This window comes from Asterias amurensis, chromosome 12 (assembly GCF_032118995.1).
Source record: "Asterias amurensis chromosome 12, ASM3211899v1".
Taxonomy (NCBI): domain Eukaryota; kingdom Metazoa; phylum Echinodermata; class Asteroidea; order Forcipulatida; family Asteriidae; genus Asterias; species Asterias amurensis.
Genome location: NC_092659.1, coordinates 19,205,511 through 19,220,483, shown reverse-complemented (window position 1 = coordinate 19,220,483; position 14,973 = coordinate 19,205,511). Strand labels below are relative to the sequence as shown.

The 14,973-nt window shown below is 38.7% G+C and overlaps 3 protein-coding genes across 11 annotated transcripts in view; 2 read left to right on the top strand and 1 right to left on the bottom strand.

The window, feature by feature from the left end:
- Positions 1–2,787, top strand: part of LOC139944980 (transcription initiation factor TFIID subunit 6-like) — a 39,778-nt gene extending 36,991 nt beyond the window's left edge. The window contains exon 15 of the mRNA XM_071942192.1: positions 2,682–2,787. The gene's annotated coding sequence lies outside the window, so the exon portion shown is untranslated. The remainder of the gene's footprint in view (positions 1–2,681) is intronic.
- LOC139944981 (uncharacterized) lies at positions 39–9,864 on the bottom strand. Of its 9 annotated transcripts, none has more exons than XM_071942193.1 (11): positions 9,702–9,863; positions 9,539–9,555; positions 7,237–7,832; positions 5,290–5,403; positions 4,781–4,939; positions 4,405–4,541; positions 3,829–3,928; positions 3,170–3,270; positions 2,678–2,856; positions 2,076–2,216; positions 39–1,288 (listed from the first exon to the last, which is right to left on the bottom strand). In XM_071942193.1, the coding sequence occupies exons 3-11, from the start codon at positions 7,648–7,650 to the stop codon at positions 1,167–1,169; spliced, it is 1,467 nt and encodes a 488-aa protein (XP_071798294.1). In that variant the 5' UTR covers positions 7,651–7,832; positions 9,539–9,555; positions 9,702–9,863; the 3' UTR covers positions 39–1,166. The 9 variants fall into 9 exon arrangements, with proteins under 9 accessions (XP_071798294.1, XP_071798295.1, XP_071798298.1 ...); XM_071942194.1 differs by having other exon boundaries at positions 9,706–9,863; XM_071942197.1 differs by lacking the exon at positions 9,539–9,555 and having other exon boundaries at positions 7,237–7,801; positions 9,706–9,864.
- Positions 9,865–9,989: 125 nt separating this feature from the next.
- LOC139944974 (uncharacterized) lies at positions 9,990–14,285 on the top strand. The gene is made up of 9 exons (XM_071942177.1): positions 9,990–10,193; positions 10,970–11,083; positions 11,474–11,632; positions 11,885–12,021; positions 12,346–12,445; positions 12,740–12,840; positions 13,269–13,444; positions 13,888–14,028; positions 14,149–14,285. The coding sequence occupies exons 1-9, from the start codon at positions 10,095–10,097 to the stop codon at positions 14,262–14,264; spliced, it is 1,143 nt and encodes a 380-aa protein (XP_071798278.1). The 5' UTR covers positions 9,990–10,094; the 3' UTR covers positions 14,265–14,285.
- The last annotated feature ends 688 nt before the right edge of the window (positions 14,286–14,973 follow it).

Sequence of the window (14,973 nt, the reverse complement as noted above, 5' to 3'; positions counted from 1 at the left end):
GACCAGCACAAAATACACGCACAAACATCAAATTTATTCCAGTTCCGAAATTCCTGTTTTTTTTTATATTGCAAATAGAACAGACAAACATACGTTGAAAATAATTTTATACTGGTAGAAATCATAAAAATCTATACAATTATTGTTCAATGACAGACAGATAAAATTGCAAAAATAATCTTCCATAGAGCCAGGATGTTGGAAACCTTGAATTTCCCTGTAAGGAATAAATTACAGTATCCGTAATGCTATGCATTTAAAGTTGTAATTTATTCAATTTCGTTGGAAATTGCAAATACAAATTACTTAAATCTTTACAAAGAGCATTTGGTGTGTTGCGAATATATTACAAAATTTGGGAAGATTTAACCACGGCCCTCTGCCAAAACAAAGTAAGACTCGGAGATTTAATCAATCCAGAACACTGCTTAAAATAAACTGTCTAACATCTTCTAAAAACAATTATGAGCAGCTTTGTGCTAAGAGAACAAGTATCCACCCAAAAACATAAGCAAAGTATGGCTTCTACTGCCCCCCCCCCCCAAAAAAAAACCCTGAACATTTCTTATTGACAAAAAACGGAGACCGCCATCTTTAGGACTAGACAACTTATAGTTGGATGGTAGTAGAACGCCCATACAAAGAAAAACTGAAAAAGTCTTGACCTTTTCAGCAAATACAACAAATGGGAGTATGTCTCAAACAAAGCGAGACTGGTGGGACTGGCCAAATTAAGTCTTAATGACAGTAAAGTAGAGATGAGATTTGGGTCTTGAAAATTTACTCTATAAGCAGAACATGGAGGTAGAAGTTACGGCCATTCTGGCTGTCCCACTTTGACCAGTAGAGGGCGACATTCAGTAAGTAAGTAGGGCCAGTTTAACTTCATCAAAGATTCATTTAGTAGGTGTAGATCTCCGACTTCATTCAAGCCTATGTTGATCTTTTTTTTGACCACTTTGATTGTAAGTCAGTGGCAATAATTCATATATAACTTATGGAAGATTGAGTTTTTAGAGTGTTTAGAAAAGTAGTCCGCCATTAAAATTAAGACGGACCCAAAACCAAGCACGACCCACTACTCTGCTCTATTTTGTGGCAATCTAAAAATGTTCAATAACTGTTCATTGTTGACCAACAGAGGGCGCCTTCACTAGAGTTCAGAGTCAGAGTGACAAGTCCGGGGCTTGATCGCTGAGTTCCATCCATTCATGAATATGATTCCCATCTCTGCCCATCTGTTTTACTGTCTCATCCATACGTCCATCAAAGAGTCCGAAAAGTCCTCCTGAAGAAAATTCAAAACAAATTCCTTCAATTACAGATTTGAACACACAAAGACAACACTAGTCACTGTTGAGCCACTCTTTTAGAGAGACACCTGTGCATTACATCTCAATATAATTGCTTACCATATTGGTGCCTCCCTCAAGCTTCTGTATCTATCTCTTTCTTTCAGGAGAAATAAGAGACAAATCTAAATGTCTTAGATAGTAACCAGTGACCCCATTCCCCAACTCCTACTCACCCAGCCTTCTATAGAAACCCCACAAGGGACAGCAGTTCTCTAGCATAGTCTTAACACGCAACCAGTTCAAGGCAATCTCCGAGAAGAGAATACATTCACATAAGACTTTTCTCATATTTGTCCAGGTAGTTGCTTGGAAAATTACCCATGTGCTACCAAAGTAGTTGGTTGCCTCCAAATGCCTGCAAAAGTTGCCTAATATGACAAGGCCCTTAGGCCCTTAGGCCGATACCTGAATTGGCAGTTTTGGATACAGCTATGGCTGTTGCTAAGAGCACCCTGTACTTCAACACATGCTGACACTGCAATCAGCCATAGCTCTAGCCATAGCCGTAACAGCTATGGCTGTTGCTAAGAGCACCCTGTACTTCAACACATGCTGACACAGCAATCAGCCATAGCTCTAGCCATAGCCGTAGCAGCTATGGCTGTTGCTAAGAGCACCCTGTACTTCAACACATGCTGACACAGCAATCAGCCATAGCTCTAGCCATAGCCGTAGAAGCCATTTTGGAAACAGCCTCACACATTGATTTAACCATCTCACCTGAATGTATGAAGAGTATCTTGTTGCCTTTGAATAGTTGTGGTTGTTCCTTTGTTAGCCTGAGTAGATGATGGACGCTCTTACCAGTGTACACAGGTTCAATGATAATACCAGTCCTTCTACAAACCTCACCAACAAGATCTAGCAAAAGAAAAACAACAAAATGTCAGAGAAGTTTTAAGATTTAAATGGTTTGGATCATAAGAAAAACAATAGTAGTAGACTTGCAGGAACAACAATGTATGAAACTACTTTGGGTTGGGAGAAGTGTTGGCTATGATGAGAAGGACCGATGTGGTCTCAACGTTTCGAACAGTATTCTAAAGGAGAGAATTTTGAGTTCATATAGAACTCAATATCAGCAAATATTTGTGGATTAAAAAAATTGTACAAATTGTACAAATTAGTTTGAAATCTTTTAACCGCAACCTCATCAGAGCTTACTGATTGAATCGTTTAATCGTTGGTTTTTCAAAACCAACACTACTCAAAAAGAAATTTTCACACGGTGTTGCTGCAAACCTCTTAGGTAATACCATTTATTTAAATGTATAAAAAAACTTCTTTCAATGACTTCATTCTATTCTTGTTTTCTTATTTACCCAGTTCCTCTTGAGTTGACAGTCCGTAGCCTCTTCCTTTGACTCCATCTATTAGGTGGACAATATCTTCAGACTGCAGGACTTTACCATTGCTATCCTTCACATCCATTTCCCTCAAGACGTCATTGATCTGTTTAGAGTGGAACTCTGAGTCATCCGAGACGATGAAGCCATGGACTCTGTAAGAAACATTTTAATTTTCATATTAAGACAAGCATGTGAAGCAGTGAGAGCCTATGTTTGCTCTACACTGGTTTATGCTAAAGCACCTAAGGTTGGGCATGAACCCACAACCTTCATATTCAACTGTTGATAGGAACTTTCTCAACACCCCAAGAGTATAAACCTCTCAGAGCTACTATCTCAACCTTTAAAGACCTCCATTGATACTCCTTGGAGAAGAGAAGCAATTAAGGCCAGATTCCTTTCTTTATTAGCTGATCTAAAGATAGGTCTGTCATATCACATTGACTGCTGCTGGGTTGCACTTACTTCAGTCTGGAGCCGGTGAGGTAGTTGGCAAGAGCCAGACCAGCAGTAGAACCACTGCTTCCACATGCAATAGCGATGTCTGTAAACTGGTCTGCAACACCCTAGGTCAAATTAAACCATAACCAAAATGATTGATTGTAAACAAGCTGTGCGTATCTTGAAAACGTATAGTAGAATATATCTAAACTATTTGATTCAAACTGCCTCTGACTACTAGGCAAGCTCAGTGGTCTAGTGGAAAGACGCTATTTTAGCATGGTAAATGGCAAAAAAAGAATTTCTCAAAAAAGTTAACAAACAACAAATCTGTAGAGTTCACGTAAAGCTAAAAAAAGAAACTATTTTTGTAAAGACTATGAGCACAAAAACTAACTAAGCACAATTAAGTATTTTTGAACAGGTTACCAGCCAAAATGACATTAAGTTTGCATTGTTGGGACTGGTTCCCCACTGCTTTACAAAGAAATGTGTCGAGCAGTGTTTTCTGCTTAACATTTTTATGACATTGGGCCCTGGTCAGCATTGGTTGTTTGGCTTTGTTTACCGTGTACCCTAATCAAATAGATGCGAGGCATGGGCTTATGGGATGTGGGGTAATTGAGGGGTAATTGTGGGGTAATTGAGGGTTAATTGCAGGGTCAATAAGATAAGATCCTCACCTGATCCAGTAGTTCCCTGAATCCCTCCAGATAGCCATATAAACCTATTGCTGTAGAGCCACCTATTGGTATTGGGTAGGCACTCTCACCCGTCTCCTCTCTGTATAGAAATCAACATTACTGGGTCAGTACTATAAGCATGTTAATACTACAACTGGGTCAGTACTACACAACAGGGTCACTAAAACTGGATCGATACTAAAAGTGGGTCAGTACTACAACTTTGTCAGTTCTCAAACTTAAGCTTCATCAGTACCATAAACTGGGTCAGTACTAAAACTGGGTCAAAATAAAACTGGGTCAGTACTACAACTTTGTCAGTTCTCAAACTTAAGCTTCATCAGTACCATAAACTGGGTCGGTACTAAAACTGGGTCAGTACCATAAAATCGGGTTAGTATTAAAACTGGGTCACTAAGTGGCAAAAGCCATACCCCGTAATTTTTCCTGATTACATAGTTCGAACAAACACACATTTCCGACAACAATAAAGTTACAAAAAGAGACTGCCACCACCTAGCGTCCTTTTCACATACAGAAGGAGTTCAAAAGCAATATAGAGTGTTGAAAACTTACTTTATTTTCTGTACCAGTTGATCCATACGTGGTTTTATATCCGTTGAATATTGAGACTTCTTAGGTAGCAGATAAACATGTGTTCCAATTAGACGGTTCAGGAACATATTTGCTGTACAAACAACTTCATTTGGATCCTGCATAGAATTGAGTTCAGCAAACATCAATTGGTTGACCATCTTGTTTGTCTTCCATTCAATTAAATTAAAACTCAAACTGAGGCTGGCAGGATAAATAAGTCTGGTCCCATTATAAAATGAGAATAAGACTATCCCTGTCACCATGAGGGTAGGGAACCAGACCACATCGGGATAAAGGTCAACTTAAAAAAGCTGGTACAGTTGATTCAAAGAATGTTCAGTACATTTGAACTTACTGAGACGGGAGATCTAAGTAGAAGGTAGGGTTCCAGGCCAAGCTGTCTTGTTGCTATGGCAGTAGCTCGACAATGATTTGATTGTGATGATCCACATGTGATGACGGAGGTACAGCCTTGATTTATGGCGTCGGCAAGGAGGAACTCAAGCTTACGAGCCTGTGTGGAGAATAAATAGAATAACTCTTGGAGGAAAAGAAAATTAAGACACTTAGATGAGCCATTCGATGAACTTTGTAAATACCAGTATCAAATGTCCTGAGAAATAGTTGTGAAAAACTCCCCCCCCCCCCAAATTTAAGTTTTACTTTTTTTTATTGTGCCAATTCGTAAAGCAAAAGCACACAGTACCACGGCAATTCCTGTGGGTGCTGCGGCTTATTTTGAGGCCTGCATTCTTGAGTTTTGTTAAGATAACTAAATTTCAACATCCATGTAAGCAATCAATTAAACCCTAACAATGGTTTTACTGTGATCAAAAATCTTTCAGTGTCATCAAATTTCCTCACCTTGTTACCAGAAAGTTCACATCCTGTCAGGTCATCTCGTTTGATGTGGATTTCAAAATTGGCTGGAACGTTGGGAAGGTACCATCTCTGGATAGGGGTGACTCCATGGATGAGCTTTAAATAATAATAACAAAAAGAGAATTTGGAAATGTTTGTCAAAGGAAATAATTATTGTTTAACCCAAGAAACAGAATACCATTGAGGCAATCCCCTAATGACCTATTAAGCCATTTCTTCAAAGTGCAATGACCTTGGGGAGTCATACTCATTGATATCCTAGATTACTCCACATATTGATGACCGAATTTCATGTAAATAATGTATTGGTACACCAGGGCCCTTCAGATTTATAGTTTGTTTCCCAATTATTTTACAATATCAAACTTCAAGTGTTGTTTGAAACTTTGCATAGTGTGGATAATAAAAAGTAACTATTAGTCAAACTTGCCAGTTACACCATAATACAACCATGAGTGGGAAGTCTTTATGGCAGCACTTCAAACAGTATACTCTGCTCATCTTCAGGGAAAAGTATAGTTTGATTAATGTTGACATATTTTACAAAATGACACAGCTGACACTTGATTTTGTGTATTTTCTTCAGCCAGTATTGAAACTTGAGAGATAATCACTTTCTGGAGAGACATCTGTTCAAGTTGTCAGACAGACTGACCTCCAGTGACCCGACCCTGACACCAAATACCCAGACAGTTATGGCCACACATTATCATATTATAATCTATGTACAAAGTCTGGGTCAACAGCTATCACAGTTATTATTTGCACACAGTTTTGTGCACAATTCTGGATATTTTCTCCTTTGTTGAACTGACTTAAGTTTCCCTACAGTACTTGATCAGGCTGTGAACATCGTTCTTGCTTGAATGGGCACAGCAATTTCCCTCTGTTAAGGGGCACTTCTATTGGGAAAATGTAAGCTTGTATTGGAACCTTGCAGATAGAGGGTACCACAGCAAAAGCACAGGACACTTCGGCAATTGAGTGGGTGCCGTTTGAGACTGCTTTTATATATTGAGAGAATCTTTGACAAACTTTTCCCTATTTCATCCTAAGTGCTTGACATAAAATGATGACCATCCAGTGGCAATTGCACACAAAAGGCTATGCACATTGTACATGATAGGTGGAATTTTAAATTTCTCAAGAATTCCGTGGGATATTTTTCCAAGGAATGTGTTTTGTGTGAAAACTAAAAGGAATCCACATGCCAGACCAGAGCCAAGCTGAGTATATACAGCTAGCTGCGTCTACATCAAGCATAGCTCTGGATAGTACAACCACAAAGCACAGCACAGCATGACCTGGGCTGGTCTTGCATCATTCAAAAACCTGGCAAGAAATCTTTCAACAACAGAACTATAGCTCTGTCTGTTTGATATGGTGCTCAGGTACCTGATAATGGCTAGGGTCGAGCCGTGTCTTTTGTAGTCTAATATTACACACCATGGGTAAATACTCCAATATCAAACAATCGTCATAAACAAATATATACTTTGCACATTGAGAGGTAGGCCTAACAGGGTTTTTTCTGGTTTATCTTGGTTCCAAGAAAAGAACTAACTGCCTCATACAAACTACTAATATAAACTTATCTTACTTTTAAAAAGTTGGTGATCTTCACTCATTTTTGTAAAGTGTTCCTAAATGAAGGCTTTGTATGGTTTCTGACTGGTACCCCAAACAAGACAAAATAGGGAAACCTCCAGTTAGGGGTACGATAGCTCACTAGGTAGAGCGCTGGAATGTTGATTCAGCAGTCGTAGGTTCAAATCCCACTCTAGTAAATTTGTCTTTGTTTAACCCAAATTTGTCAAAATTTACCCAGTCGCAGTTTCCCTTTTATAGTGAGTTATAAGCATTCTATTTTGAGGGTAATAAAAACTTATAAAGACGAAATAAAGCTCTTTCTGAATAAACTTCACCTACCTTTACTCTATACTTTGGAATAAGTTGAAGTTGTTTCATCCAATCAGCAGGATGATACTGCAATAAGAAATCTGAGGGTACCGGACCGTCGCAAGACGCTTCTCCGCCTCCATTCTCTATCAATGCTGTCCGTTTTATCATCTCTGTTTCCATTGCTGGTGAGGGATTCTTAAATGAACTCTCCTTCCGATGATGAAATCTCGTAACTGAGAATTGGCGACTGCACTGCACCCAGGTACCAAGATTCAATATATAATGTGAACTACACGTGCCTTTTCTGTTTAATGACTGTTTGCAAATACTCCAAGGCCATGAGTTGACTGCATGGCCTGAATAAATAAATCCTTGGCATGGTGCCCAGTAACAACTGAATAGGTTCTTTATCTGGACAAATGATACCAGGGATCTAGCCATGGTGTTAAGGTCAAATTCAGGTCAAGTCAAGCCTGGCCTGAGGATGTGTGCATTATTAGTAGACACGGTGCCCATGAAATTACGCCCCCTGAGATTAGCTAGGGTACAGTGTGCAGGTGTGCAGTGAGTCAACATCTGAAGCTAGCTCCATCTGTATAATTTGGATGTCAATGAAGTGTCACCTAAGAAATAAAATGAACACAAAACACACATTTTTATATCCTTCCCTAAACTGCAGATGTTACAGCCAGTGTTTGTACTTTGGTTGTGTCTCGGTTTTTTACTAGACTTGAATGAGAAACCAGTTCCCCTTCCTTTTGTCTGGGGGCAACTTTGTCAGGGAGCGAGTTTGCTAGGGGGCCTGCAGCGGATTTCATGAAACGCTAGGATTAATCCTAACTCGAGTTAGGACGAGTAACCTCTCCTAACTTAGGATGGGTTCAATGCGTCCTAACGTATTTGGATACGGATCTGAACCCGTCCTAAGATTAATCCTAAGTTAGGAAGAGTTTGTGAAATCGACGGCTGCGAAATCATAGTTCCAATCTTCCTCTCAATGATGCATGCATGCCGCGTCAACAATGATGAGATTGAGAGTTCTTCCTTGATACAATCATGGAGGATTTTTACTAATAATACTGTAGTGTAACTGTACTTATTATTATTAACAATGGAATGCAGTGAGTAGTGTGGTTGGGCTACATGGATTGAGCTAGTATGGTGGTATTAAGTGGGCTAAGTTAAATATAACAAGTAGTTAACGTTTATAGTTAAATGTTTAATGGATGAAAGAATGTCGATCAAAATCTCATCAATGCTGGTGCTATGCTGTGCTACACTGTGTGATGTAATGCTATACTACAGCCCATGTAGAACATGATCAGCTCTGGCCATGCTCAGCCTGAGAGTAGATTTGTTGTGATGTGACACAGAAACAAATCTACTTCACCCCAGCTTCACCTACCTCAGCACTTCTACCGGAAAAGTTTCCGTATGGATGGCGCCACCACTTTTTCATTCGATATGAAATAATATAGTATCTAATTTACCTCAATGAGATATCCCTTTTTCTAAAAATGAGTGAAAAAGTGGTGGCGCCATACAGAAAGTTATCCAATGATTGTGTACGTCATGCGCTCTCGCGCTGCTAGCTCTGAAGTTTGGCTGTACAGGCTAGACTTGACTTTCATTCCCTCTTACATGAACTGGTTCGGCATGCATGCGGCATTCACCACATATATATGGTTAGAAAGATGATTTAAAAGTAGAATACAATGATCCACACAAAATTGCCTCAAAATCGCATGGTTTTCCGTTTACTTTACGAAGTAACACGGTCGGCCATTTATGGGAGTCAAAAATTTGACTCCCATAAATGGCCGACCGAAAAATTTGACTCCCATAAATGGCCGACCGTGTTAGTCGCGAGGAAAAAGGAAAACCACGCAATTTCGAGTGATATTTGTGTGGATCATTATATTCTACTTATCTTTCTAATCATATGCATTTTATAAAAAACGGTTAAAAACGCTTTTCAAATACCAACTCAGCCGATTCAAGGCAACGTGTTCCTTTAACCAAGAGTGAGGGCGACAGACGTAACTATTTTGTCGTTATGATAAAAGTAAAAAATTGAATTAACACAAACAAACGAGTAAAGGCACTGGACACTAATTACTCAAAATAACTTTTCGCACAAAACCTTACTTGGAGATGATGAGTAATGGAGAGCTGTTGATAGTACAAAACATTGTGAGAAACAGCTCCCCGGAGCCAACGTAGTTTTTGAGGAAAGAAGTAATTTCTCATTAAAATAATTCATTGAATTTGATTTCGAGACCTTAGCTGGTTACATCCTGAAAGCACAACTTTGTATGACGATGCTTACCATCCTTGCGATCAGTTCTAGTTTGGGATTAGTTGCGATAACGTTAGTTGCGATAACGTAACCCTCCTCCCGACGGCCGCCAGGCCGGAGGCGGCCGTCGGGAGGAGGGTTACGTTATCGCAACTAGTTTGGGATTCCCTCATGAAGAGATGGTAGTTTGTACCCACAGAAATGGCGAAAGTTCTGCCAAAAAAGTGAAGAAATTATGAACAAATTCAAAGTTCCAGAACTGAAGTTGAGCTGAGCTGCTAGCTGAGTGGTCTTCGTGTTGACATGCATGACATGTGGACTGTGTTTTTAATTATTGCGGTATTCAACACAAACTTTAATTTTTCACCTTCAAACAAATTACCACCGTTAAACCAGCATAGCGCCCTCATTTTTGTGTTGGTGCAATAATTAAACACACAGTCCACATGTCATGCATGCCAACACGAATAAATACGTCTGAAGATCATTTACTACATGGATGACTAAGCAGCGGACTGGTCAAGTTTACGGACGGTTCTATCTACTGCATGAGAGTTGACTTGATCTTGGAAGGTAGACGTCCAAGATGAGTGCCAATAAACAGCGATTAAATGAGTCTTTAATCAACTATGACCCGCCTGAATGGGTTAGCAAGCTGGATAATGTACCCAAACATCGTGTACAGGTTGGTGTTTTATTTATAATTTAGTTTAGATTTTGTGGACCTTAAATAAAAACCATTTATTTAATTCGATCATGGAGGTAGAGATTTTGCAAAACTGCTGAATAAACAGATCGGATCTCACTGGGTGTCCTATGGACATGGTTGGAAAAATATTTATCGATTTGTTCAGATAGATAAAGTTTGGCGCAGTTCTGTACCTTTCACCATAGACCATGACCATATGAACACCTGCGAACCTGCTGCACTAAAAAATTAATATTTATGAATTGATATAAATATGATCAACTTGCATTCACCTTTATTATAAATTAAAGGCAGTGGACACTATACTATTGGTAATTACTCAAAATAGTTATCATCATAAAACCTTACTTGATTACGAGTAATGGGGAGAGGTTGATGGCATAAAACATTGTGAGAAACAGCTCCCTCTGAAGTGACGTAGTTTTCGAGAAAGAAGTAATTTCCCACGAATTTGATTTGAGACCTCAAGTTTAGAATTTGAGGTCTCGAAATCAACCATCTAAACGCATACAACTTCATGTGACAAGGGTGTTTTTTTCTTTATTGTTATCTCGCAACCTCGACGACCAATTGAGCTCAAATTTTCTCAGAGGTTTATTTGTTATTTTATGCATGCTTATATACACTAAGTGAGAAGACTGGTCTTTGACAATTACCATTAGTGTCCAGTGTCTTTAAAATTATAAAGCATTACTCTTTCTCATACAAAAGAGTAGGACCTTTGATGTACTGCAATTTTTCTTTTTTGACAGCTTGTCCATCCAGACACCCCTATTCATCGATGGTATGTCCCAGGCGTTCCTGAAGATTTTGAGTTGTATATTAAACGCGACGATATGACAGGCTCACAGCTTTCAGGAAATAAGGTAAAGCCCACCAAATCACGCGGATGCTAGAGAGGCAAAGGTCTCCGCCATGGCTTTTGAAACATGCTGGTTAACTTTGTAAAGATTTTCCAATGGAGGTGCCTTTTCTTAAATGAAATTGGACTTGCCCTTTCAAAGATGAAATCCTATGATTCAGTATGCAGCGAGTGGTGGGTGTGGCCTTTATTTAACTTAAACTCAAATTGACATTTTAGAGGGGTGTTGATGTAAACTTTTCCCATGATGCAGCTGCAAAAAAATGCTGAAGAATTGCTTAATTGAGGGGGGAAGGTGAGGAGCAAAGTTATTGTTGAAAAGAAATAAAGATTTTGTTCTAAACTTTGAAAACCAAATTGTGGAGTTTAAAGTTATACTTAAATTTTCAATCAGGTACGGAAACTGGAGTTCTTGCTCGCTGATGCCATCTCAAAAGGATGTTCAACGATCATTACTTGTGGTGGTATTCAATCAAACCACAGCAGAGCTACAACCATCTCAGGTCATCAACTTGGACTCAAAACTCATCTTCTTCTCAAGAGTACAGAACTGGTACGTGTCAAGCAAGAATACAAATAAGTAGGTTTTGAAACTTTGCATGGTGCGAGTATAATTAGGTGAGATTTGTGGTAGCACAATGTGTAAATCTCTTCTGAGTTGGTTCTGAAAAGAATCGGTGGTTGACAGCTCAATGTTATGATGAGTATCGTCTTGATCATCCTGGCTTGCCTGTGTCAATGTTATGATGAGTATCGTCTTTATCATCCTGGCTTGCCTGTGTCAATGTGTCTTTTCTTTTTCCAGGACCCAGAGAAGGCAACTTGCAAAGGGAATGTCTTATTGGATCGTCTTGTAGGAACCCACATTCATCTGATTCCTGGAGATGCAGTTTATAATGAAGACATCCATCAAAGGATGGAAAACTTCAAGAAGAAAATTAGGTAAAACAAACAAAGTGTATTATCTGATTTGGTCTGGGGAATTGTGAAAAAAAGCAGGCTGTATCCATTAATATCCTCCTTCTTTTTCAAGCCTGGAAACTCAGCAAACTTACCCCCCCCCATCCTCCTCATCTCCTCGCCCCCTTTGCAGAAATGTTTGCAAGAAAATAGTACACAAACTCATACTTTCAGGTTTTGCCCATTCAGTGACTGGTCAAAGGACCAGTTCTTAGCCTTCCATCTTACTAGTCCGTCACCTTTTGCACTGGTCCAAAGCCAGCAGACAACTGTTAATCTCAAAAAGTTGTTTGTATTTTCCTGCAGTGAAGAGAAAGGTGAGAAGGCATATTCCATTCCATGTGGAGGGACCAACTCAATTGGACTCTTCGGCTACGTTCAAACATTCCAAGAGCTCCTTAAACAGGTACTAGCTTTATTTAAACTGTCTCTAGCCAACGGGCAATCTCAGTGGTATTGTTTGTAAGATACTGCTCTAGAATTGCAAAGGTTGTTGGTTCGAATCCCACCCAAGTAATATGCCTGTGGTTATTTTGTAGAACTCGGGACATCTGTGTATGGTAAAATCCAAATGATAAGGTACTAGCTTGATTTAACGGCGCATGGTTTGGGCAAAATATGTGATCGTCTGAGTTAATGGGAACTTAATTTATTTTGTAATTACGAAAAACTTGTTAAAGTTACTTCCTTTTTTTAATAGAAAGTCCCGGATAATTTCACAGACATTGCTGTTGCAGTTGGTAGTGGAGGAACGATCGGAGGACTAAGCATGTCTAACTATCTCAGCAACTCTCATCTTAGGTAAGTTTTTTGTTAAGAAGTACCGGTAGCATGCAACCTTTTAGCTGATCAGGGCCCAATTTCATAGCTCTGTTTACCGCTGATTTCTACATTAGCAGGGCAAGCATTGAATTCTGCGCCCACTGTGTAAGTGAAATTGCCTTGTAACGTGGAAGATGCACTTGCACAAGCAAACATTTTCTGATAACTTGTGAAATATGATGAGCAGAGTCATAAAACTAGTCCCAAGAGATAATTTTTTTTCTTGAATACTACTAGCATAGAAGACTGAAAACTCTGTAGAATGATTGGTGGGCATGTATTGGTTCTCTTTTGGGGAATAAAAAGTTGCATATCTGAGATATTTTGTTTTAATCCGGAGGGAGAATCAATCAAAAACATCACTTGATATCTGTCCATCCTCTTTTTTCTTTTTGTTTTGTTTCCAGAATTCATGGGATGCTTGTAGGTGACACTGGCGAGTATTTCCACTCTGAGATAAACAAGGCCTTAGATGGTTTGAACTGGAGTGAGAAACACCCTGGGGTACAGTCTCAAGATATGTGTGAGATGTATGAAGAGGCACAGGGGCGAGGTTACGCACTCTCATCACCAGATGAATTAGGTAAGTAGCTAGAGTACTTCAAGATACCCATGGCTCGCCCCCACCCACTCCTCCAATATTCAACAACCACTGGACATTTTAGCTCTATCTAATTGACCAGAAATAATTAACACAAGAAAAAGTTGTTTTGTTCTTAAGTTTGTGTTGTGCTGACCAGTTATGATGTAGAGGTTTCGACTAGAAATCTTATCCCAAAATATTAAAGAAAACTTTCAAATTATATGGACAACTGATGCCTACACACCAGACTTCAAGACTATAGTTTTCAATTTACTGGATCCCAATATTCTAAAGCTGATTTGTGTAAATGGTTAGCATGTTAAACCAACAGTCAGAATGGAATTGGGCTATGGCACCGTATGTTTGTAAGCACAGGCAAGGGTTTAGGTATTCTGTTCACCATTATAGTTGCCTGATTGAATAAATTTGCTTTGTTTGTACAGAGTTTATTAGTGCTGTTGCCGAGGCAACAGGCATCCTCCTCGATCCTGTATACACCGGGAAAGCAGCGTTTCACCTGATCAAAATGATGAAAGAAAAACCAGAATGCTTCAAGGGAAAGAAAGTTCTTTTCATCCACACAGGTAAACAACTTGGACAAATATAATACAACAGCAAGCAAAACATTCTAAGCATCAAATGGTATGCGACATAATTGGTATGCAACATAAGTGATTGATTGCTAAATATTTGATTTATTTCAGGTGGAATGTTTGCTTTGTTTGACGGACGGATGGATGACATGGTCAGAATGAAAGGTTCTCTCACAAACAGAATCGATGCGTGGATTGACGTTGATAAAGTTCCAGAAATCAACTAAAACAAATCGGTATATAAAGCCCAAGGCTCTATATTAAAAAATTAAAAGAGAAATATTTACCTGAAAGGGATTATACGGAAGAATTTGCTTTTAAATATACATCATGTTTAGTATTTTCAGAAAATATTTTAGAACAAAGGCTTTAGTTTTAGAATAGGTTCTCTTACAAACAGAAAGGATACATAGATTGACGTTGGTAAAGTTCCAGATAAAGTTCTAGAAATGCTGTTTGTATGCCCATGGCTCTTCACATTATTATGTTAAAACAGTAATATAAAGGTGAAGGTACTGAAGAAGCTGCTTTTAAATATGCATCATGGTTAGTAATAAACAAAGCTTTTATTTTTAGATTTGGATCCGATTTCAGGGTGATATTTTTAAAATGAAATTTTATGTTTTTAGGTTTTCCTTTTGACAAGCAGATTGTATTCATGCTTTTATTGCAGACTTTAAAGAAAGACATTTTTATTGCCAATTTAATTTTGGTTGTTTATATCAGAAGCATAAAAAATACATAGTTTTCACAAAGCGTTTCAAATACATGTACTGGTTTATTTACACATGCTACTTCCATCAAACAAGTATCTTACTTCTACACAAATTTACTCCAAGGTTTTAAACTACTATAAAATACTTCCAGGTAAAAAAAGCAAATTTTTAGCCACCCTCACATGCAGAATACTTGTGGAGGTGTTAGATATATCAAGAA